Below are 26,443 nucleotides of genomic sequence, written 5' to 3' on the forward strand. Positions count from 1 at the left end.
ACTAGAAATGATCTATACACATGGGCTAACTAGCAAAGAATTTGGAAAAATGTACAAATGTGCACTCGCTACATGTACTGTATCTCTCAAAACAAGCGCATCTACTCAGCACCGCACATGCTGTAAAAACAGTTCAGTTCAAAGTGAATGGCACAGATCCATATACATTGCATTCAGAAAGCATTCGGACCCCTTGATTTCTTCCACATGTTGTTACGCTAGTCTTATTCTAAAATGTATTGTGTTTTTTAATGACAAAGCAACATTTTTTGCAAATGTATTAAAAATAAAATAATGAAAATATTGCATTATTAATTTATATATTATTACATTATTCGGATGCTTTACTAAGTACTTTGTTGAAGGACCTTTGGCAGCGATTACAGCCTCGAGTCTTCTTGGGTATGGCGCTACAAGCTTGGCACACCTGTAGTTGGGGAGTTTCTCACATTTTTATCTGCAGATCATCTCAAGCTCTGTCAGATTGTATGGGGAGCGTCGCTGCACAGCTATTTTCAGGTCTCTCCAGAGATGTTCGATTGGGTTCAAGTCCTGGCTCTGGCTGGCCGCTCAAGGACATTCAGAGACTTGTCCTGAAGCCACTCCTGCAATGTCTTGGCTGTGTGCTTAGGGTTGTTGTCCTGTTGGAAGGGGAACCTTTGCCCCAGTATTAGGTCTTGAGTGCTCTGGAGCAGGTTTCCATCAAGGATCTCTCTGTATTTTGCTCTGTTCATCTTTACTTCGATCCTGATAAGTCTCCCAGTCCATACCGCTGAAAATCATCCCCACAGCATGATGCTGCCACCACTGTGCTTCACCTTAGGGATGGTGCTAGGTTCCCTCCAGATGTGATGCTTGTCATTCAGGCCAAAGAGTTCAATCTTGAGTTCATCAGACCAGAGAATCTTGCTTCTCATGGTCTGAGAGTACTTAAGGTGACTTTTGGCAAACTCCAAATGGGATACCATGTGCCTTTTTACAAAGGAGTGGCTTCCGTCTGGCCACAATACCTTGAAGGACTGATTAGTGGAGTGCTGCAGAAATGGTTGTCCTTCTGGAAGGTTCTCCCATCTCCACAGAGAAACTCTGGAGCTCTGTGAGACTGACCATCAGGTTCTTGGTCACCTCCCTGACCAAGGCCCTTCTCCCCCGACTGCTCAAATCAAATCAGTTTATTATTAAGTTTATTTGTCACGTTCGTCAAAAACAACAGTGAAATGCTTACTTACAGGCTCTAACCAACAGTGAAAAAAGGTATTAGGTGAACAATAGTTAAGTAAAGAAATAAAAACAACAGTAAAAATACAGTAGCGAGGCTATATACAGTATCGAGGCTATAACAGTAGCGAGGCTACATACAAGCACCGGTTAGTCGGGCTGATTGAGGTAGTATGTACATGTAGATATGGTTAAAGTGACTATGCATATATGATAAACAGAGAGTAGCAGCAGCGTAAAAGAGGGGTTGGGGGGGCACACAATGCAAATAGTCCGGGTAGCCATTTGATTACCTGTTCAGGAGTCTTATGGCTTGGGGGTAAAAATTGTTGAGAAGCCTTTTTGTCCTAGACTTGGCACTCCGGTACCGCTTGCCATGCGGTAGTAGAGAGAACAGTCTATGACTGGGGTGGCTGGGGTCTTTGACAATTTTTAGGGCCTTCCTCTGACACCGCCTGGTGTAGAGGTCCTGGATGGCAGGCAGCTTAGCCTCAGTGATGTACTGGGCGTACGCACTACCCTTGTCACGTTCTGACCTTTATTTCCTTTGTTTTGTATTTATTTAGTATGGTCAGGGCGTGAGTTGGGGTGGGCAGTCTATGTTTGTTTTTCTATGATTTGGGGATTTGTATGTTTCAGCCTAGTATGGTTCTCAATCAGAGGCAGGTGTCATTAGTTGTCTCTGATTGAGAATCATACTTAAGTAGCCTGGGTGCACTGTTTGTTTGTGGGTGATTGTCTATGTTAGTTGCTTGTGTCAGCACAGGTCTCAGTTATAGCTTCACAGTCGTTATTTGTTTATTGTTTTTGTATTCAGTGTTCAGTACTTTCTTTAATGAAATATTCATCATGAACACATACCACGCCGCATTTTGGTCCTCCGATCCTTCTCGCCTCTCCTCTTCAGATGAAGAGGAGGACGACCGTGACAACCCTCTGTAAGTGCCTTTCGGGCATAAAAATTGCCGTACCAGGCAGTGATGCAACCAGTGTTCTTGATGTTGCAGCTATAGAACCTTTTGAGGATCTGAGGACCCATGCCAAATAGTTTTTGTTTCCTGAGAGGGAATAGGTTTTGTTGTGCCCTCTTCACGACTGTCTTGGTGTGTCTGGACCATTCTAGTTTGTTGGTGATGTGGACACCAAGGAACTTGAAGCTCTCAACCTGCTCCACTACAGCCCGGTCAATGAGAATGGGGGCGTGCTCTGTCCTCCTTTTCCTGTAGTCCACAATCATCTCCTTAGTCTTGGTTAGGTTGAGGGATAGGTTGTTATTCTGGCACCACTCGGCCAGGTCTCTAACCTCCTCCCTATAGGCTGTCTCGTCGTTGTCGGTGATCAGGCACTGTTGTGTCTTCTGCAAACTTAATGATGGTCGTGTCTGGCTATGCAGTTGTGGGTGAACAGAGAGTACAGGAGGGGACTTAGCACGCACCCCTGAGGGGCTCCAGGGTTGAGGATCAGCATGGCAGATGTGTTGCTACCTACCCTCACCACCTGGGGGGGGGCCTGTCAGGAAGTCCAGGATCCAGTTACAGAAGGAGGTGTTTAGTCCCAGGATCCTAAGCTTAGTGATGAGCTTTGAGGGCACTATGGTGTTGAACGCTGAGCTGTAGTCAATGAACAGCATTCTCACATAAGGTGTTCCTTTTGTCCAGGTGGTAAAGTGCAGTGTGGAGTGCAATAGAGATTGCATCATCTGTGGATCTGTTTGGGCGGTATGCAAATTGGAGTGGGTCTAGGGTTTCCGGGATAATGCTGTTGATGTGAGCCATTACCAGCCTTTCAAAGCACTTCATGGCTACGGACGTGAGTGCTACGGGTCTGTAGGTATTTAGGCAGGTTGCCTTCGTGTTCTTGGGCACAGGGACTTTGGTGGTCTGCTTGAAACATGTCAATCAGTTGAAAATGTCAGTAATGACACCTGCCAGTTGGTCAGCACACGTCCTGGTAATCCGTCTGGCCCCGCAGCCTTTTGAATGTAGACCTGTTTAAAAGTCTTACTCACGTAAGGCTACGGAGAGCGTGATCACACAGTCGGCCCTGCTACAGACATAATGGAAGCCAGTAACTCAGCCTCCGTAATAAGGCCAGAGGCAGAGAATCCCAATAGGCTTTACCATGATTCCTCGAAATGTACAGCTGTGTGTCGTTCACATAGCAGTGGGAGTTAACATTGGGTTTCTGAATTACCTCACCAAGAGGTAAAAGTGAATACAATAGTGGTCTGCAATGAATATTAATTTCCTCCACAATGGCTGTCCTCACCATAAGGCGATAGTTTTCCTGTAAATTATGAGTACAGCTACTACAATTAGATGGCATAGTGTTAATGTTACTACTTAGATTCGGATGGTGGAGGTCCTGTAGAACCATGTCCAGATAAAGCGCCCGGGGTGAAAACGTTGAATGAAAAAAGTCAAGCAAAATGTTTTTGGGTTAAATGAAGAGTATTATTCCAACCTCCTCGTGTGAACATAAAACACAGGGAAATCACGTTTTTGACTACACTGGGCCTTTAAAGAAGTAATCCCTTTGCTTCCCTTGCTCCAGAGTGCTCAGGACCTCAGACTGGGGCAAAGGTTCTCCATCCAACAGGCCAACGCACCTAAGCACACCGCCAAGATAATGCAGGAGTGGGTTCTGGACAGGTCTCTGAATGTCCTTGAGTGGCCCAGCCCGAGCCCGGACTTGAATTCTAGCTTCTGTCCTCGTCAGGATACATTGACTTCAATACAAAACATAGGAGGCTCATGGTTCTCACCCCCTTCCATAGACTTACACAGTAATTATGACAGGTTGGAGGACGTCCTCCGGAAGTTGTCAAAGCTCTTGCAGCATGAACTGACATGTTGTCCACCCAATCAAAAGATCAGATAATTAACCTAGTACTGGAAGCATTAGCTACAGCTAGCTAGCACTACAGTGCATAAAATGTGGTGAGTAGTTGACCCAAAGACAATAGTTGAACAGTTTTGAAGAGCTTCATTTCTTACATAATTAAGAAGAAGTAAGAGTGAAAAAGAGGAGTGTCTTTAAAAAAAACTTACATAGCTAGCAAATGGAGCTAGCTAGTTCAACCTACTGAAACACCCTGCTCAAGGGATACTATGTTTGCTAGCTGGCTATGACTATCCAACACAACACTGGAACTCTTCCAAGTTAAGGTAAGCTTTAGGTTTTACAAATGTATTACCACCGGGAATACACAACCGAAGGGAAGAGATGAGAGGAGGAGAGCACATGTAAGAAAGAATACAACGTGGCTGCTATGAAAGTGAACTGTGTTTACACGTGATCAGGGGTGTATTCATTCCAGGGATTCTGTTAAAAAAGCTTCTTCAGGATCGGTGTCCCTTCCACGAGACGGTTGAGCTAACTTAGGCTAATGCGATTAGCATGAGGTTGTAAGTCACAAGAAAATTTCCCAGGACATCGACATATCTGATATGGGCAGAAAGCTTAAAATCTTGGTATTCTAACTGCACTGTCCAATTACAGTGAAAGAATACCATGCTATTGTTTGAGGAGAGTGCACAATTTTGAATATGAAAAGTTATTAATAAACAAATTAGGCACATTTGGGCAGTCTTGATACAACATGTAATGGTGCATTGGATCAGCCTAAAACTTTGCACATACACTGATGCCATCTAGTGGCCGATATCTGAATTGCAACTGGGCTGGAATAATACATTATGACCTTTCTCTTGCATTTCAAAGATGATGGTACAAAAAAAAATACAAAACAAAGGTTTGTTTTTTCTTTGTATTATCTTTTAACAGATCTATTGTGTTACATTCTACTACATTCCTTTCACATTTCCATAAACTTCAAAGTGGTTCCTTTCAAATGGTACCAAGAATATGCATTTCGTTGCTTCAGGACCTGAGCTACAGGCAGTTAGATGTGGGTATGTCATTTTAGGCGGAAATTGAAAAAAAGGGGCTAATCCTTAAGAGGATTTCTTAAACAGAAGAAAACAGAACAAAATGGGGATAAACATATCTGAATTTGTCCAATAGAAACTCTCATTTGCAACTGTTGGACTGGTAAGTACACCCTATATCAACTAGATGCAGGCAAGAGTATGCAAGGCGGTATTGAATGTCATCGTCAGTCCATGTGTCACTGACGGTCAACTCAAATTTGTCTCTTGACCTGTGTGCATCTACGTTGTAAACTTCATTTATTGGCTAGGTTGTAATAATGACATGATGGGTATAGGGAAAATGTTAGTATCATGTAGTAGCCTAAACCTATCGCTGTTACATTGAACAGGGTGAATTGAATATGAATGATAGTCCTCCCATGTGATGTAATAGAAATAAGGCCTAATTAAAATAATTGTCCTCCCTCATCTTAAACGGCACTGACCGCAACTGCCATGCATGTAGTGTGAGTCACATACTGGCACCTGGAGAAGGACTAAACAGACTGAGTCCCAGTTGTCCCAGATTTAGAAGCAAACCACTGGCACCTTGAAGATCTAAACTCAGCAAAAAAAGAAACGTCCCTTTTTCAGGACCCTGTCTTTCAAAGATAATTAGTAGAAATCCAAATAACTTCACACATCCTGCATTGTAAAGGGTTTAAAACACTGTTTCACATGCTTGTTCAATTAACCATAAACAATTAATGAACATGCACCTGTGGAACGGTGGTTAAGACACCAACAGCTTACAGACGGTAGGAAATTAAGGTCACAGTTATGAAAACTTAAGCCACTAAAGAGGCCTTTCTACTGACTCTGAAAAACACCCAAAGAAAGATTCCCAGGGGCCCTGCTCATCTGTGTGAACATGCCGTAGGCATGCTGCAAGGTGGCATGATGACTGAAGATGTGGCCAGGGCAATAAATTGCAATGTCCGTACTGTGAGACGCCTAAGACAGCGCTACAGGGAGACAGGACGGACATCATCCTCGCAGTGGCAGACCACGTGTAACAACACCTGCACAGGATCAGTACATCCGAACATCACACCTGCGGGACAGGTACAGGATGGCAACAACAACTTCCCTCCATCAGTGCTCAGACTGTCCGCAATAGGCTGAGAGAGGCTGGACTGAGGGCTTGTAGGGCTGTAGTAAGGCAGGTTCTCACCAGACATCACCGGCAACAACGTCGCCTATGGGCACAAACCCACCGTCGCTGGACCAGACAGGACTGGCAAAAAGTGCTCTTCACTGACGAGTCGCGGTTTTGTCTCATCAGGGGTGATGGTCGGGTTCTCGTTTATCATCGTAGGAATGAGCTTTACACTGAGGCCTGTACTCTGGAGCGGGATTGATTTGGAGGTGGAGGTTCCGTCATGGTCTGGGGCGGTGTTTCACAGCATCATCGGACTGAGCTTGTTGTCAATTGCTGGCAAACTCAACGCTGTGGATTACAGGGAAGATGTCCACCGCCCTCATGTGGTACCCTTCCTGCAGGCTCATCCTGACATGACCCTCCAGCATGACAATGCCACCAGCAATACTGCTCGTTCTATGCGTGATTTCCTGCAAGACAGGAATATCAGTGTTCTGCCATGGCCAGTGAAGAGCCCAGATCTCAATCCCATTGAGCACATCTGGGACCTGTTGGATCGGAGGGTGATGGCTAGTGCCATTCCCCCCAGAAATCTCTGGGAACTTGCAGGTGCCTTGGTGGAAGAGTGGGGTAACATCTCACAACAAGAACTGGAATATCTGGTGCAGTCCATGAGGAAGAGATTCACTGCAATACTTAATGCAGCTGGTGGCCACACCAGATACTGACTGTTACTTTTGATTTTGATCCCCTCCCCCTTTGTTCAGGGACACATTATTCAAATTCTGTTAGTCACATGTCTGTGGAACTTGTCCAGTTTATGTCTCAGTTGTTGAATCTAGTTATGTTCATATCAATATTTACACGTTAAGGTTGTTGAAAATATACGCAGCTGACAGTGAGAGGACGTTTCTTTTTTTGCTGAGTTTATTTGGATGACTACGGTCAACACACAGCAGCTACGTAGGATACTGATTACAAGGACCGGAGAGACATACAAAACCGAGTGGGGAGGTTCTGAGATCATCTTTGCAGGAAGTGCAACTCAGAGCAAGGAAATGCACAGGAAGTGTATAAACTGGGAAAGTTAAACTATTTGTTTTTCATTATATCCACCTCCACAGTTTACCAGAGGGAGCATTCATTTCAAAGGATCCATTTGCACAGTGCACACACACACACACACACACACACACACACACACACACACACACACACACACACACACACACACACACACACACACACACACACACACAGTGTGAATGTTATTCCTCAACTGGTCATTGATTGTTCATGGGAGATCTGTTGAAGGGAGTAGATGCAACGATATGGATGCAACGTCATTGTTTGTTCTGGAGGGGAGTTTTCTGATGGATATCTTGTCGCCAAGCATGTAGCAAGATAATAGATTAATTTGACGCTCTATGATAAAACACCTGTGCCAATATACTGTATCCTCCAGACACAGACTTTCTGGGCATTATTAATTAATTGTATAACAGGATATCACAGTGTGTTTTTATAGTATCCATTTTAAAAGGAAATAGGAAGAATGACAGGAAGATTTGAGAAGGATCCGGGGACCGGAGACTGAGAGGGCTATTCTTTGATTTAATGAGATGTTACTCATAACCGGTGTCACGATCGTTTGTAGAATTAACGGACCAAAGTGCAGCATGGTATGGTTCCAAACACACAGAAAACAATAAATCGCAAATTGAAACGTGAAGCTAATGTAGTGCTCGCAGGCAACTATACATAAACAAGATCCCACAAGAAACAGGTGGGAAAAAGCTGCCTAAATATGATCCCCAATCAGAGACAACAATAGACAGCTGCCTCTGAGTGGGAACCATACCAAGCCAACCTAGAAATAAAGAAACTAGAATGCCCACCCTAGTCACACCCGACCTAACCAAAATAGAGGATAAAGGATCTCTAAGGTCAGGGCGTGATAACCGGTTCCGTTTCATTTCATTACAGTTGTCTTGGCAGTCTTGGCTGCATACGTGCTGCATATTATCCTTAAAATTCTCTTCTTGTCAAGGTTGGAAACATTCCTATTTTGTGAGTTGCTTGAGACAACCAGTAGTGTAGAATGGTTGTGTAGGTGCAAACTATGGTAGTTTCTGAGTAGTCCCGCAGATGAGTAAGGCTTACTACGTCAATAATAGGGTGATTCCGTGGGAAATTTGGGGGCTTCATCATGTTTCATCGAAATGTACAGCTGTGTGTCATCAGCACAGCCCCCAAAGCACAGGCCCCACAGCCCCCACCCAACCCACTTTGCCAAAGCACAGCCCCCACACCACTAGAGGGATATCTTCAACCACCAACTTACCATCCTGAAACAAGGTCGGGAAACGGTTCTTCTAATTAGAGCACCCCTTCTTGTTTCTTTTCTTTTCTTTCTGCAGCCATTATCACAAAACTCTCATTCCATTGTTGCCCACTCTGTTATCTTCAATTAACAGAGTGAGCTACTCGACCTCGCACTCTCGGATAACAAACTATTTGTCGAAAGCAATCAGTCAATGACTGATCAATAGGCTCGTTTAGTGGACTCATGGATGCGACTAATGATTGGTGACTGTTCGGGGTAAAAAGGCCAAGACCATTCACAACTTTGTTCAGTGATCAGTGTAGGCCGCTATTTTTCTATTGTTTCTACAACAGACATGAATAGAATCTCTACCAGGCCTGGTGGAACGAAATAAAATAAAATGTGCGCACGAGTTAATTAAAAGTGTGTGCATGACTCAAAAGAGCACGAGATAAGCCTGAACCGAGAGAACTCCAATTCTCTTGCTCATCATTAACTTATATAATTAGACTATACTTATTTATATGATTATTCAGCTACAGCAATTGAACATTCCGTTTTGACCACATTTTCACATGCATTCCCATGGGCATGAGAAAATGTAATTCCTCCTGATCTCAATCAACCAACCAACCCAGCATGACTCATGAGTAGGCTACAGACTCGACTCCTTTCACTAAAATCAGGGCCAGACAATGACATGATGATGCTAATCTATTTGTCCATTACAGTTGCCTTGTGTTCTGTGTGCTTATGTAGATTTTCGGATGTTTACACTTACCTGAATCTCCAAACATCTCTCAGCAAAGTGATCGTAGAGGCAGATGTTTCGCTGATTGGCTGACTGTGGCCCAATCGCAAGGGCACATTTTCCCGTAAAAAGTACAGTGGTGGAAAAAGTACGAAATGTTTTAACTTGAGTAAAAGTACAAAGTAAAACTAAATGCTATACATAACATTCCTTATATTAAGCAAACCAGACCTCATGATTTAAATGTATTTACAGACAGACGGGCACACTCCAACAATCAGACATAATTTACAAACGCAGTACACAGATCAGAAGCAGTAAGGATGATAACGCATTATATTGATTGGTGCGTGAATTGGACCATAATTTTGTCCTGCCTCAGCATTCAAAATGTAATGAGTACTTTTTGGTGTCAGGGAAAATGTATGGGAGTAAAAAGTACATATTTTCTTTAGGAGTGTAGTGGAGTAAAAGTTATGTAAAAATATATAAATTGTAAACTAAAGTACAGATACCCCAAAAAACTACTTAAGTAGTAATTTAAAGTACTACTGGAAAAGGATGTGTATAAACTAAAATATTACAATATGAAAACCAGTAAATCAATGATAAACCAAACAATATTATAAATGAGCTCTTGAACCCAAGATCGTGTCCCAAATGGCACCCTATTCCCTGCATTGTGATTATGGGCCATGGTCAAAAGAAGTGCAGTATATAGAAAATAGGGTGCCATTTGGAGGCATCTCTCAGACACATGCTCCATGCATCCTGTAGGACCTGTAGAGTATACAGAGTAGACGTCCAACGTGTCTTTTGATCCTTGAGGACATGTTTAAGAAAACATAAAACACTGCAGAAGAGCGGTGAGGGATTTTCAGATCTGACCCGGGAGAAATAATTTGCTCCTAGCACGCAGCACCCCTGGCGCAGAGATTAACATAAACAGATTAATTTAGACTAACAAAGTTTGTCATGATGAACAGAGTGCAGGGCCTAGCCGGGGCCTGAGACTAAACCAGCCAGTTCTTCTAAAAACATACAATCCTCTCACACAACCCCGGGTTAAGCACAGCGAGAAACAGTCACAACGGCTGACAGGGAGATAGTGCACATACAGACATAGGCCTTGATTCAATCATATTCACGCTAGCCGACACCTGCATAGCTGGTGTTTTGATGTGTTAGAGGTGGAACCGCGTTCGAACTGTCAAATCCACAAGTGGCTCCCGGCATAGCTATTGCAGACATTGGCTGCACGGTCACGTTAATAGGGGCTATCTAGTACCTAAAAGGATTCTTCGGCTGCCCCCATTTGAGAAGCCTTTGAAGAACCCTTTTTCGTTCCAGGTAAAACCCTTTTGGGTTCCATGTAGAACCCTTTCCCCAGAGGGAACCCAAACAAGTTATACAAGTTTGGAACCCAAACAAGTTATACCTGGAACCAAAAATAGTTATCCTATGGGGACAGCCTAATAACTCTTTTGGAAGCCTTTTTTCAGTGAGGGAAAAAGTACCCAATTGTCATATTTAACTACAAGTAAATATACTTTAATAGAACATGACTTAAGTAGAAGTGAAAATCAACCAGGAAAATACTGCTGGAGTAAAAGTCTAAAAGTATTTTGTTTTAAATATACTAAGTATAAGTATAAAAAATAAATGTAATTGTTAAATGATATACTTAAGTATCAAAAGTAAAAGTATAAATAATTTCTAATTCCTTATATTAAGCAAATTTACAGACAGTCAGGGGCACACTCCAACACTTTTTTTTCTTGTTAACGCTAGAGGCTGACATTATATACATTTTTACTATCCAAACCCATTTCAAACCACCTTCGGATGCAGATACTCCCAGCTTTTAAGAACGTTTTACATTTGAAAAATAAAAATACATATAATCCTCTTTTTTAAATATGTATACTTACCTGCAGTGGCCTTTTTAAATCATTCATAGGCCTACTTACCCAAAGTGGCCTTTTAACATGCATACCTGCCTAATGACTTACCTGAATATTTACCTGAGATCCAGACCACAATGTAGACGGTATGTTGCTGCAGAAGACATGCGCATAATCCTCTTTGCCTCTCCTGTTGAATGATGGAAACACCCCCAGTAATCTGAAGAACACGCTTCCCTCCCCTACTTTATATTTTTTAGAAAGCAATTACACCTCCCCCAACCCCCTTGCCCTAAACTGGGTGTGTATCTTATTTCCAACCCTACCCCTTCCTTAACACTTTACCCTAAACCGGGATTGTACCCTCTACCCAACCCCTCCCCTACTTTACTTCTTTTAACATTTTTTTTTTATCCATCAAAGTTTGTTTTAATCAAGTTGAGGAAGAAAAAAATAATAATTCCACCACCCCCCCGTTGTACCTTGCCAAACATGACCTCCACCAGACAGATACATGGAGAAGAGGGATAGAAGACTCTGAGTTGTCCCGACCAATCCCAAAGTCCATATTCCTTTCTTGTGTTTGTCAATCTGTTCAGATTTTTCTTCACTGCATATACTGTATGGCAATATTCTTAAACGTGAGGCGCAAGAGGACAGTTGGCAAGAGAAGACTGGTTACTAACTTGGTTAGGTAAATGTCCTTAAGTCTTCTAAATACAAAATGAGCGCTTCTAGCTAACTTGAATGACTTTCTCTTTTTATTGGTAGATTGTCTTATTTTCCTGGCTTTTGAAATGGCACTGTTACTATGGGAGATGATGCTGTCATAGAGCATTAGATCTGGAGAATGACGAGTCCTGTTAATCATAATGCTCATTGACTGGACATTCAAAATGACCATGGCAATTATGCATCAGAATAGTAATATTCATTTTGCAACACGCAGCAATCCACTCACAGTACCTATTAATTGGCTACTGCGATTATAGTCTGGGGGGCCCGTGTGTAAAATATTCAACAGACGTTATGACACCCTACGTTATGACACCCTACGTTATGACACCCTACTTTATGACACCCTACGTTATGACACTCGGAAGACACATTTCAGTTGAATGCATTCAGTTGAACAACTGACTAGTATCCCCCTTTCCCTTACCCAGTTCCCCCTGGCCCCTACTGTCTCAGTCTCCAGTATCTATGCTGCAATAATCTAAGTGACGGGGGGTCAGTCTGTCCTTCCTGGTGTAATAATCCTGTCTTATCTGGTGTCCTGTGTGACAGTGTTGTCGTACTCGGGACCGGTCTCGAGACCACAAATTGACTGTCTCAGTCTTGTCTTGGTGACATTTTGTCTGTGAACCTGAGTCGTGTGAGGTCGTGTGATGACGTGGAGGGGTTGTGGTGGGGGGGATGCTGCCCATGCAAAATAAAGTTTTAGTTTTGTCTGAGTTCAATCAGTAGCACACATAATCTACATTTCTCGTGTGTGTGTGTGTGTGTGTGTGTGTGTGTGTGTGTGTGTGTGTGTGTGTGTGTGTGTGTGTGTGTGTGTGTGTGTGGGGTTTTGTGGTGTGCAAATGATTTTATAACTGCCCGGTCAAAAATGACAATCTTTGTACCCTTTTGTACAGCTTTCATGGAAATATGAACAAAGGCCATGTTTCACTTTATCTAATGTTGGGGTCACTCAGGGAAAAGTCATCACATTTTAAGTTGAGAAAATATCATTTAGGGGGGTTTCTCTGTTGTTAAACATAGTGGTTGGTCATTTTTCACCCTTAAGATAACACAAGGGTTAAAACAATGATGCGTAATGATGGGTAGCCTAGTGGTTAGAGTGTTAGACTAGTATCTGGAAGGTTGTGAGTTCAAACCCCTGAGCTGACAAGGTACGAATCTGTCGTTCTACCCCTGAACAGGCAGTTAACCCACTGTTCCCAGGCCGTCATTGAAAATAAGAATGTGTTCTTAACTGACTTGCCTGGTAAAATAAAAAATGTTAAACCTTGAGCGCCAGGGAGGGTGAGCAACAGGCGTGACAAGTTAGGGGGAGCGGGAGCAGCCGTGACATCTTTTAGGTGTGGCTGAAGTACATCTTAGTCTTTCATTGTAGAGTGAGACCGCTTTATTGAAAGAGTGACCATGACCACTCCACTACTGATGTTTGGTATGTGAGCATCCCTATCAAACTCTGCACATTCGCTAGAATTTGTCTGTACAATCCTCTGGACTTTTCTTAACATTTGTTTGTTTCCTTTTTGCAGTTCTTCTGGCTCTACCCTGCTACAGCGCACCTGGTAAGTGGAAAGCTCTATCATGTTATTCATCTGTTTGCATGAACGAAATGGAGCCAACTGTTGAGAGTTGTAGGGCTGTGTGGGCTACTACTCTTCCTCTCAGGTTGATGTGTGTACGGTATGTCGTAAAATGTGGGCTCCTCTTCTTTTACAGTAAGCAGTAGCAAAATTGATTGTGAATTATTTCTCTGTGGCTTGGACTTGAGAGTTTGCGCATCATGTACCTTACTTCCTTGATATGCCTGCTGAAAACAAATCTCAACCAGGAATGCATAGATTTTGGTTTAAAATCACAAGCAGAGTTCTGCCTGTATATGGGTATCTCTGCAATCTAGATGATACATTTGCGAAATCCTGTGAATCATCATTACCGTAAACAGAACGGCCTTCTCGAGCATAGTGGCTGTGTGGTTTTACAGAGCTCTCTGATGTTTTACCACTAACTACGAAGCGAAGCCAGTTCAAGCAGGAAGTTCGGTTTACACCAGTTGCAATCAAATCCCTCCAACCTTATTTCTGTGGTCTATTTAAGTTGACCCTTTCTGCTCACACATTCACTTCTCCTGCATTGCTGTTGCACTAAGCTATGCGATAGGCTTTTTCTTGCTGCTTAATGTTGCTGCTGTAACATATCTGCCACCCTGCTATGCGTTGTTTGGTTCCCACCAGCCCGGCCTCCATCTGTTTTGGTTCTGCTTTCTTTTCCTGTCAGATTGGTATGTATATCTCGCTCACTGCCCGAAGTTGATCAATAAGGGTAATAATTGACTCATTGCTCGGACGATGAGCTCTCCTGAAGGAGCTTGACGCCAAGATCAAATGTACTGTCATCTCTTTTGTAATACATGGAATTGTGGGTTTAATTTCTGAATTGAAACAAGTAATGAATCAATATTCAATATTTGAAAGAAATTCTAAGCCACTGTCATTGACAATATTTTGCATAGGACATTTACATAGGACATTTTTCAGTTAACGTTAGAGCTTATCACAGAACACGTAGCCAGGATATTGTCTTAATGTGTGGATGTTCCTATTGTTCCACCTCACAGGGCAAATCAATCGTTTTGGGCTTCCAGTCTCTGCCCATAGTAGGGATTTCTATGTCAGGTAAGTATAGTGAGCATATATTTCCCTCATCTGTGCTCTGTGTAGAAGTTGCCTAAAACTGACCTTAGATCAGTGTTAAGTGGGGTTATTTGTAGTTTTGTTGGCCTACTACGCTGCGTACTCCCATGTACTCAACTTGGCAGAAAAACTACAAAGCCAGCTATCGCCTGTTGCCTGCTTATGAGTCTTGTGGTAAACCGTGGCGTGTGGGGTTGAGTGTGCAGAGATTAACACAGAGACAGGGAGGTTCTAGTCAGAAAACACGACTTTACTAGGAAACAAAATAAACACAACAACCAAATAACTTAGGTTTGGCTCGGTCCTTCTTCTCAGATTCTGCTCCGTGTCTGTTTCTCGGTCTTCCCTCGCAGTGTGCCACGGTGCTCCCTTTGTGGCGTGCACAGCTGGTTGGCACTCTCCCCTAATTGCCCAGCCCATGTACTCCCAGCAGAGGGAGCCTTGGGGTAGACCTCCCGGGAGACCCTTGGGGTAGACAGTACCCCCCCGTCCCCCCACCGCCCAGGAGGGAGGCGTGCTCAGGGCTAGGTTTGCATCCCTGGAGAAGGCATCCACATTGCCTGTGGATGACAGACCATCGCTGTAAGGACAGGAACCAGCGGGTCATTTGTGTTCTTACCTCTTGCCATCCACACAAGGGGGACATGGTCAGTGATCAGGGTGAACTTCCTCCCGAGGAGGTAATACTTGAGGGTGTCCAGTGCCCACTTCACGGCGAGGCACTCCTTGACAATCGAGTATTTCTTCTCCCCAGGGAGGAGCTTCCTGTTGACATACATGATGGGGTGCTCCTCGCCTTCCTGCTCTTGGGACCAGGTTTTTCGAAAAGATTTTGAGAAGACAAGATGTTTTGAGAAGTCCGGGGTGACGAGTACCGGGTGCAAACATGACACGTCCTTCAGGGCCTGGAATGCCGAGTCTGTGTCCTGACAATCGCACCGTCTGGGGTAGGCGTGCCTTCGTTATGTCTGTGAGGGGAAAAGCTATTAAGGCAAAGTTAGGTACAAATTGATTGGAGTAGCCTGCTAACCCCAGGAACAACTTAAACCTCCTTTTGGTTCGGGGGACCGGCCATTACCTAATTGCAGCTGGATATTTGTCTTGGGGCTTCACATTTCCCTGCCCGATTTGATAGCCCAGGTACTCCACCTCGGAGTAGCCCAATATTGTAATATTGTGTCTCTGACTATGATTAACTTGTTGACGCACCCCATTCCGATAGCGGGATAATTGTCATCAGCAACGCTGAATAGCATAGTGTGACAGTCAAATAATATTAATAAAAAATATTCCTCATCATGAAATCACAAGTGCAATATTGCAAAACACAGTTTAGTCTTTTGTTAACCCACCTGTCATCTCAGATTTTGAAATTATGCTTTACAGCGAAAGCAATCCAAGTGCTTGTGTAAGTTTATTGATCGCATGACAAAACATTAAGTACACTTAGCATCAGGTAGCTTGGTCACGAAAATCAGAAAAGCAATCAAATTAATTGTTTACCTTTGATCATCTTCGGATGTTTTCACTCACAAGACTCCCAGTTACACAACAAATGTTCCTTTTGTTCCATAAAGATTTTTAATTTTTAATTTTGTTTGTCGCATTATGTTCAGAAATCCACAGGAAAGAGCGGTCACGACAACGTAGACGAAATTCCAAATAATATCCATAATGTCCACAGAAACATGTCAAAACTTTTTTATAATCAATCTTCAGGTTGTTTTAAAAATATATATTCGATAATATATCAACCGGGATTGTAGGTTTTTCAATAGGACTGGGAGAAACAATGGCCGCTTTACTCAATTACGCAAAACTCACTCTGAGAGCCCCCACCTATCCACTTACGCAATGTGATCTCTCTCGCTCATTTTTCTAAGAAAAAGCCTGAAACTATGTTTAAAGACTGTTGACACCTTAGGGAAGCCATAGAAAAGGAATCTGGTTGATATGCCTTTAAATGGAGGATAGGTTTGCATAGGAACAGAGAGGTTTCAAAATATGAGGCACTTCCTGATTGGATTTTCCTTAGGTTTTCGCCAGCAATATCAGTTCTGCTATACTCACATACAATACTTTGACAGTTTTGGAAACTTCAGAGTGTTTTCTATTCTAATCTGACAATTATATGCATATTTTAGTTTCTGGGGCTGAGAAATAGGCTGTTTCAAATGGGTATGTTATTTTAGCCAAAAACAAAAATATTGCCCCCTACACGCAAACGGTTAAATTATATGACATGCTATTTTATCAAATCGATTACCTAATATGATTGAATTAAATCATGCAACAATTAAATCATTAATAACCTGGGGCACCATGGAAGCATTCATTTATATAGAGCTGTTATCTCCTGAATCCACTCTCTTAAAGATCTGAAGATCTTTAATATCAATAGCAGTCAATTATTCATCGTCACCTTATTCAGTCTCATTCTGATTGTTGTAAAGTACTTGGTCATCTGCACAAACCCTGGCTAACAAGTTGAATCAGCAATACACAAATTGGCTTAATTATTTATTTAATAAATACCGAAAGAATCACACAGAATTACACATATGTAATGAATTTCCTCCTCTTCTTCCGAAGAGGAGAGGCGAAACGGATCAGAGGACCAATACGCGGCGTGGTAATTGTCCATGGTTCTTTTTAATGCGTTAAGGTACACATGAACAACTGACTACAAAAAAGAAATGTGAAAACTCAAAACAGTCCTATCTGGTGCACACACAGAGACAGGAACAATCACCCACAAACACACAGTGAAAACCCAGGCTACCTAAGTATGATTCTCAATCAGAGACAACCGATGACACCTGCCTCTGATTGAGAACCATACTAGGCCGAAACATAGAAATTCCCAAAACCTAGAAAAACAAACATAGACTGCCCACCCAACTCACGCCCTGACCATACTAACTAAATACAAAACACAGGAAATAAAGGTCAGAACGTGACAACATATATATGCCGCCAATGGGACTCCCGATCACGGCCGGTTGTGATACAGCCCGGGATCGAACCAGGGTCTGTAGTGATGCCTCTAGCACTGAGATGCAGTTCCTTAGACCGCTGCGTCACTCGGAAGCATTCACTGACATGAGTAAGGAGAGACACATTGCATCTAACAACAATAGACTTTGCACTATAATTTAATATTTATTTGTCATGACATTTCAAAAACTGATTGACAGATTATTTTATTTTAAGACCACTTGGTGACTCATTTGTTGCCATTCTAAATGTCCTGAATAATGGAGAGAAAAACTAGGTGTCCAATTCGACGCACAGAAACAAAAGAAAACATCCAGCAGCCGTTTAGCGCACCATCAGAATATTGTCCCACTGATGGCCCAACAGGTTTCGATGGGCTCCTTATTGTTTTCAGATGATTGAATAGAATTAAGCTTCCAGAATACAGCTAAACTGTTCAATCAGCACACAGTCTGGACACGTTCCTACCTGTGCAGGTCATCACATTTCTGTTTCTAATATTCACATAGAAAAAATTCAGCCAACTGATAAAGACTCCATATTGGTGGCAATCACTAATAATACTAATAATACAATCTATGGATAGATATTCCGTATGTTCGGGCCGATAAACTGCTGTGCAGAAAATATCCTAAAATGAAAATGAATGAATCTGCACAGCGCTTTAGAGAGAATAAAGTAGACGGCACAGGTCAACATTTTGATTTATGGCCCTGTGTCCAGATGACACGTACAAGTCCAAATATGGGCCTCCGGCCAGGACATCCTGTTCCTGTTGTCACGTGTTAGAGGGTGTGTTATTTTATATCTATATTGCATCTATTCCTTTGAAGTTGTCATGCTGATTGATGTCTAGGGACCTGGTTGAACTGGGGATTATAAAAGAGTTGTAAAAACTATGTATTTGTTGTTTTCTCGAGTGTACGAAAATTATTCTAATGATTGAAGTGTATATACCTAATATGTTGTACTAGTATATACGTTAAGCTGACTTAAAAAAAACATATTTATGAGTTAGTTAATTAAGAAGCTGAATATAAAAAGTGTGGCTTCTTACATAGAAATGGGTCAGGCCTCTTGCTCAATAGCAAAAAGCAGATCATTCAATCTATGTTCTTACTGGTTCTAGACTATGTTGAAATAATCTAAATGAATGCAGCCACCACTTCATTAAAAACTATAGGTGCATTTGACTGTAGACCATTTTGTTTTATAATGGGTACATGTTCAGTACACATCCCTGCATTCTATAGTATAAAGTAGGCTGTCGGTCACTTAGGTCAATTTGTTGCTCTCTTTGCCTTTATACATCTCATTGGTTGTAAACATCTACAATAATCATTAGACGTACGCGTCAGAGTTATCATACCCAGTGTTGGGTTTGTACAGAGTTGGGTAAATCAGCTCTTTGTCCCCCCCCTTACATGGGTAATAATCTCCAAGCTGCTCTAAACGTTGATGTTTTGGTGTCTCTAGGTTAATCTCTAGACTGTTGATTGAGGCCTGTTACAACTTTCTTACAAACCCTTGAAAGGGAGTTTGTGAAACCATACAGTCATGGATGTATGTAAAACATATTTAACACGTATTGCAGGTTACAGAAGACTCCTGTTGTACTATGAATCACCACTCATCCCTGTTAGGTATTGATGTGTTGGCTCTCTATGTATATATATACATGTTTATAATCCACATAGTGTGATTATTGTTTTCCATAAAGTTAATAACCCCCTAAACCGAAATATGAAATTACCTTTAGGATCTCTTACCAACCTATTACTTTGTGGTTCTAACCTCCCTCTTTCAAAATCGCCACTGTGACCAAATCTCTAACATTCCTGATCCTTCCCATATATTTTAACCCTAAACCTCCCACAATAACTCTTGTCTATTGTTAGTCTCAGTGACCTTACTGACAAAATCAACGTTTTATACAGATCGAAATACATTGTTGGATACAGTGTGTCTTTCATTATGCGGACATTTGTTTATTAGACTATATTTCTCATTAAGAATACGGTTGTCAGCCACTTGGAGGCTTGGTGCATGTACAAAGAAAAAGTACCAAATTCAACCATTGGTGGATGGTAACTAAAATAATGGCAATGTGTGTAGTCGTGTTAAGGTTTTCACTGTTTTCAGAGTTTTATGGTTTTGCATATGACTGTGCATTATATGCTGTCGTAATAGGTTTGAGGATCAGATCAAGCTGTCACGATCGTCGTAAGAAGCGGACCAAAGCGCAGCATGGTGTGAATGCAACGTTTTAATGGATGACGAAAACACGAAGTAAACCGAACAAAACAATAAATTAACAACGACCGTGACGCTATATACCAAATGTGCTGACACAAGCAACTAACATAGACAATCACCAACAATGACAAAACAGGCTACCTAAATATGGTTCCCAATCAGAGACAACGACTAACACCTGCCTCTGATTGAGAACCATATCAGGCCAAACACAGAAACAGAAAAACTAGACACACAACATAGAATGCCCACTCAGATCACACCCTGACCAAACAAAAGCTATAAACATACAAAGCAAACTATGGTCAGGGCGTGACACAAGCCTATTGGGAATTCTTGATCAATTATTGATCCAAAAAAAGACACACACCTGTTCTGAGTTAATTCCATAGCTGTTTGCATGGCTTGGTATTGTATTAGCCGTGTATGAGACATGATAAATAATACAATTGAAGTAAAGTATAAAATAAACAGTATTATCCTAAATTGAGAGATTCATTAAAAATCACATCAACATCATAATCTTTCAAAATGTACCTGTTTTCCGTATAGAATGACATGTATACAGCTTATATTACAACTTTCTGTGTTACGTCTTAGTGGTTGTTTCTTTACTAAATAGGAACCTCAACAGTGTGTTAGTCTGAGAAACATTATTGAGATGGTTGGTTTATTGTTGTTGAAAGCTTGAAATGTACACATTGAGAAGTGATATTGCAGCAACAGTTTTAAAGGGGGTAATTGTATCAAATATATATATCCTTGCATGTTTGAATTAGAGCTCCTTTAAAGTGTTTTCATCACAGCCTGGTAAACACATTCTTGTAAATTGTCTACGTTGACATTTCTGGTTATGTCTCACATGTAACATAATAATACTAAAGATTATGATAATAATGTTAGATTATTCTTATAATAATACATATCTGCAAACCAAATGTATTTCTGAAAAAACCCTTTTTGCATCTTCAATAGTTGTAGATGTTCCAACGTTTGTAGATGACCCTCAGGGTCATAAAACAACCAGGGTTGCTGTAGAGTAAGTGCATAAATTCAACACTCAGGAGTCAATGTCCTATCTTTTGTATTTTTCATGGCCTGAGAGAGAGAGAGAATATATTCCACACTTAAATAATAGGTCATCATTCACGCAAACACCGCCCTGTCTTCATAGTTGTTTATAGTTTATTATCATAGTTTTGTCATAGCTTCTAATTATCGTTTTTAATCACAGATTGAATATAGTTGGCCTTGGTTTCTAATCATACTTTCGAATCAATAAGCAGGTCATGTTGACCCTAAGAGGGCAGAAGCTATTGTTTACAGTGTGAATAAAAAAACATTGTTTCATTGTAAAACATACATGTAAATGCCTAGAATTAATACCTATCATTCTTAAATATTATATATCTATACACACACATCACCTTGAATATTCAACTCCCCTTCAAAAAAGTTCCATGAGGAAGGAAGGATTCCCCGATTATCATTTTATCTGTCCTGGGACTGCTGCCTGGTGTTCGGAGTTAGGGTAAGGCCGTTAGTACAAAAACGTAGAATAGCATCTGTTTCATCTGCTCTTTCGAAGTCGTTCAGAGTGCACACTTTTCATTTTTTAAATATCTAAATATTCTTGGATATGTGGTTATTTGGACTTACTCCGAAAATTGTGTGATCGTGAAGGGCTAAGTAAAGGACAGGGCGCAGTTTGCTTCTGAGAATCCCCGTCTAACAGTCGCTTCCCAATCACTTATGTCCAGTAGCCTTCAGAAATATCCATTAGGAGGGATTCACAGACTCTCTTTTAAAAAAATCTGTCCTAGCTGCTAAATATTCTGGGGCTATTGGTCTGTGGGCTTGAAGCTAAAGCTGTGCTAACATAGTGTTAAAGTATGTTCCACTAGAGGGCGCCAAATTCAAAACAACAGAAATCTCATAATTAAAATTCCTCAAACATACATGTATCTCATACCATTTTAAAGCTAATCTTGTTGTTAATCCCACCACAGTGCCCGATTTCAAATAGGCTTTACAGCGAAAGCACCACAAACGATTATGTTAGGTCACCACCAAGCCACAGAATAAACACAGCCATTTTCCCAGCCAAAGATAGGATTCACAAAAAGCACAAATAGAGATAAAATTAATCACTAACCTTTGATGATCTTTATCAGATGACACTCATAGGACTTCATGTTACACAATACATGTATGTTTTGTTTGATAAAGTTCATATTTATATAAAAACAATCTGAGTTTACATTGGCGCATTACGTTTAGTAGTTCCAAGTGATTCCAGTGATTTTGCATAGCCACATCAATTTTACAGAAATACTCATCATAAATGTTGATGAAAATACAAGTGTTACACATGGAATTAGATACACCTCTTCTTAATGGAACTGCTGTGTCCGATTTAAAAAAGATTCACAGAAAAAGCAAACCATGCAATAATCTGAAAATGGCGCTCAGAAAAAAAATGTATCCGCCATGTTGGAGTCAACAGAAATCAGAAATAACATTATAAATATTCCCTTACCTTTGATGATCTTCATCAGAATGCACTCCCAGGAATCCTAGTTCCACAATAAATGTTTGATTTGTTTTCGATAATGTCCATTATTTATGTCCAAATAGATACATTTTTTAGGGTGTTTAGTGAACAAATCTAAACGCTCGTGCAGGTCCAGCCAAACGTCGGACGAAAAGTTCAAAAAGTTATATTACAGGTCACCCTAAGTATAGAATCAATCTTTTGGATGTTTTTATCATAAATCTTCAATAACGTTCCAATTCCATTGTCTGTAGAAAAGCCATGGAATGCAGGTCCCTCTCATGTGAAATGCGTATGACCAGGACCTGGCTCTCTGCCAGACCACTGACTCAAAGAGCTCTCATCCGGCCCCATATCACAGTAGAAGCCTCATTCTAGTTTCTAAAGACGGTTGACATGTAGTGGAAGTCCTAGGAAGTGCAACTTCAACCATATCCCACTGTGTATTCGATAGGGCTGAAACTTCAGAGTTTTTTTATTTCCAAATGTACTAATAATATGCATATATTAGCAACTGGGACTGAGGAGCAGGCCGTTTACTCTGGGCACCTTATTCATCCAAGAAGTTTAAATACAGTACCAGTCAAAGGTTTGGACACAACTTCACTGTTTTTATTTTTACATTCTACCCCTTTTTTCGCCCCAATTTCATGGTATCCAATTGTTTTAGTAGCTACTATCTTGTCTCATCGCAACAACTCCCGTACGGGCTCGGGAGAGACAAAGGTTGAAAGTCATGCATCCTTCGATACACAACCCACCCAAGCCACACTGCGTGCATCCAACCCATAAGCCAGCCCACACCAATATGTCAGAGGAAACACAGTGCACGCACTGCACCCAGCCCACCACAGGAGTTGCTGGTGCGCGATGAGACAAGGACATCCCTACCAACCAAGCCCTCCCTAACCACACTAGGCGTCGCCCCATGGACCTGAGCCTGGGCACGAACCCAGAGTCTCTGATGGCACAGCTGGCGCTGCAGTACAGCACCCTTAACCACTGCGCCATCCTAGAGGCACTGGTATTTTTCACTGTTTTCTACATTGTAAAATAATAGTGAAGACATCAAAACTATGATAAAATACATGGAATGATGTAGTAATCAAAAAAAGTGTGAAACAAATCAAAATATATTTTATAGTTAGTAGCCACCCTTTGCCTTCACGACAGCTTTGCACACTTTTGGCATTATCTCAACCAGCTTCACCTGGAATGCTTTTCTTGAAGGAGTTCCCACATATGCTGAGTACTTGTTGGCTGCTTTTCCTTCACTCTGCGGTCCAACTCATCCCAAACCATCTGAATTGGGTGGAGTCGGATGATTGTGGAAGCCAGGTCATCTGATGCAGCACTCCATCACTCTCCTTCTTGGTTCAAAAGCCCTTACACAGCCTGGAGCTATGTTGGGTCATTGTCCTGTTGAAAAACAAGTCCCACTAAGCGCAATCCAGATGGGATGGCGTATCGCTGCAGAATGCTGTGGTAGCCATGCTGGTTAAGTGTGCCTTGAATTCTAAATAAATCACTGACAGTGTCACCAGCGAAGCACCCCCACACCATGGCACCTCCTCCTCCATGCTTCATGGTGGGAACCACACTTTTGGAGATCATCCGTTAACCTACTCTGCGTCTCACAAAGACACGGCGGTTGGAACCAAAAATCTTGAATTTGGACTCATCAGACCAAAGGACAGATTTCCCCCGGTCGAATGTCCATTGCTCATGTTTCTTGGCCCAAACAAGTTTCATCTTCTTATTAGTGTCCTTTAGTAGTGGTTTCTTTGCAGCAATTCGACCACGAAGGCCTGACTCACGCAGTCTCCTCTGAACAGTTGATGTTGAGATGTGGCTGTTACTTGAACTCTGTGAAGCATTTATTTGGGATGCAATTTCTAAGGCTGGTAACTCTAATGAACTTATCCTCTGCAGCAGAGGTAACTCTGGGTCTTCCTTTTCTGTGATGGTCCTCATGAGAGCAAGTTTCATCATAGGGCTTGATGGTTTTTGCAACTGCACTTTAAGAAACTTTCAAAGTTCTTGACATTTTCCGGATTGACTGATGGAATGTCATTTCTCTTTGCTTATTTGAGCTGTTCTTGCCATAATATGGACTTGGTCTTCTACCAAATAGGGCCATCTTCTGTATACCTCCCCTACCTTGTCTCAACACAATTGATTGACTCAAAAGCATTAAGAAGGAAAGAAATTCTACAAATGAACTTTTAACAAGGCACACCTGTAAATTCTAGGTTACTAGCTCATGAAGCTGGTTGAGAGAATGCCAAGAGTGTGCAAAGCTGTCATCAAGGCAAAGGGTGGCTACTTTGAAGAATCTCAAATATAAAATATATTTGTTTAACACATTTTTGGTTACTACATGATTCCATGTGTTATTCAATAGTTTAGATATCTTCACTATTATTATACAATGTAGAAAATAGTAAAAAATAAAGAAAAACCCTGGAATGAGTAGGTGTCCAAACTTTTGACTGGTACTGTATGTCAATTTCAATTCAAGATTTTTCAAGTAATCCACATATCCCTGTTTTATTTATTCTGTCAACATGGTAAAAAACTAGATAGTGCCTAGGTCTGGATATAGTAAGTCTATATAGGCTGGTTTAAAGAGTTTCACAGCCAGCCGTTCTGCACACACTAAAATCACAGTGTTTCCAATTCTATAGCCATGTTACATAGTGTGTTTTTAAATTGAAACGACCACGTCAGCCTTTAACTATCCAAATATTTTATACAAAATTCTGCCGATATGAACTCATTTATTTTAGTACATAGAGTGAACCAATTTCTGTAGGATATAGGCCCACATACAATATTCTGTTCTTACCTATGAATGAATGCAGCTCAAGCTTCCTGTGACTTGTTCAATTGCATGCAGCTCAGATGTATTTGTGAAGAAGAGGTATCAAGATGTGATAAAATATTAACATGGCCTATAATCAAAAAATTACAGCCTTCCCGACTTTCTCCGTGAGCAGCCTACAGAGGAGTTCGCTCCTGCTGCAGCCGTCCCTGTACAATATATCACGTTGCGACAGTGCTTTGGTTTAGGGTCAACTTCATCCTACTACCTTTCTTTAATTAAGATGTGTCATCATGACCTGTATATGTGAGGATTGCATTTCCACTCTATGTATATGTCTAGTTACTCTTAGAAAAAAACAGTTCCAAAGGGGTTCTTTGGCTGCCCCCATGTCCATTTGAAGAACCCTTTTTGGTTCCAGGTGGAACTCTTTTTGGTTCCTGGTATAACACCTTTGGGTTCAATGTAGAACCCTCTGTGGAACGAGTTCTACATGGAATTCAAAGTTTCTACCTGGAACCAAAAATGTTTCCAGGTAGAAATGGTGGTATGGTCATTTATTTTAATTTGGCACTCTGCATTTTCTCTGGCTTTTGGCCAAGTGGGACGCTACCGTCCCACATATCCCAGAGAGGTTTTTTAAAGAGTGCATGTGCTGCACATAATGCCTTATAGACATGAAGATGAGCCTCTGCCTTGCAGGTCTCCCAGAGATCAAGTATGCGCCAGGGTGAACATTGACATTCTAGAGTTCACCTGCTGTGAAGGACAACGGCATGAGGGGGCTGGGCAGTCCTGCTGTGGAAAGAGGTCCTTCAACGTCATCCAGGCTTCATGTTGTGATGGTGAGATAGACAGAGTCATGTCTCCTAGCAGTATCCCACTGCATCTATTCACTCTAACCTGATAACTGTGAAAACATTATTTATTCGGCACCTTCCAAGTTTTCAACCATTTCTTGCAGGTCAGCTGACTCCGCATGTGAGCCAGCTGGTGTCAGATTGCTGTGGCTCTAGGGCCTATGATCCACTCAACCAGCTATGCTGTGACTTACAGATTCTAACCAGGACCCAACCCCATTCCAAGTGTTGTAGAAAAGGTAAGCGAGATCAGATCTAATCACATCTATTGACGTCTTTGCTGTCATC

The 26,443-nt window shown here is 41.6% G+C and overlaps 1 protein-coding gene across 1 annotated transcript in view; it reads left to right on the plus strand.

Moving 5' to 3' along the window:
- The first annotated feature begins 13,304 nt into the window (after positions 1 to 13,304).
- The window catches only part of LOC118396928 (uncharacterized), a 42,111-nt gene continuing 28,972 nt past the window's right edge, over positions 13,305 to 26,443 (plus strand). Inside the window, exons 1-5 of the mRNA XM_035791320.2 lie at positions 13,305 to 13,406; positions 13,504 to 13,536; positions 14,589 to 14,646; positions 25,998 to 26,140; positions 26,260 to 26,394. Of these exons, the coding sequence (XP_035647213.2) occupies positions 13,382 to 13,406; positions 13,504 to 13,536; positions 14,589 to 14,646; positions 25,998 to 26,140; positions 26,260 to 26,394 (394 nt within the window). The 5' untranslated portion in view covers positions 13,305 to 13,381. The remainder of the gene's footprint in view (positions 13,407 to 13,503; positions 13,537 to 14,588; positions 14,647 to 25,997; positions 26,141 to 26,259; positions 26,395 to 26,443) is intronic.

This window comes from Oncorhynchus keta, chromosome 18, assembly GCF_023373465.1.
Source record: "Oncorhynchus keta strain PuntledgeMale-10-30-2019 chromosome 18, Oket_V2, whole genome shotgun sequence".
NCBI classification, from domain to species: domain Eukaryota; kingdom Metazoa; phylum Chordata; class Actinopteri; order Salmoniformes; family Salmonidae; genus Oncorhynchus; species Oncorhynchus keta.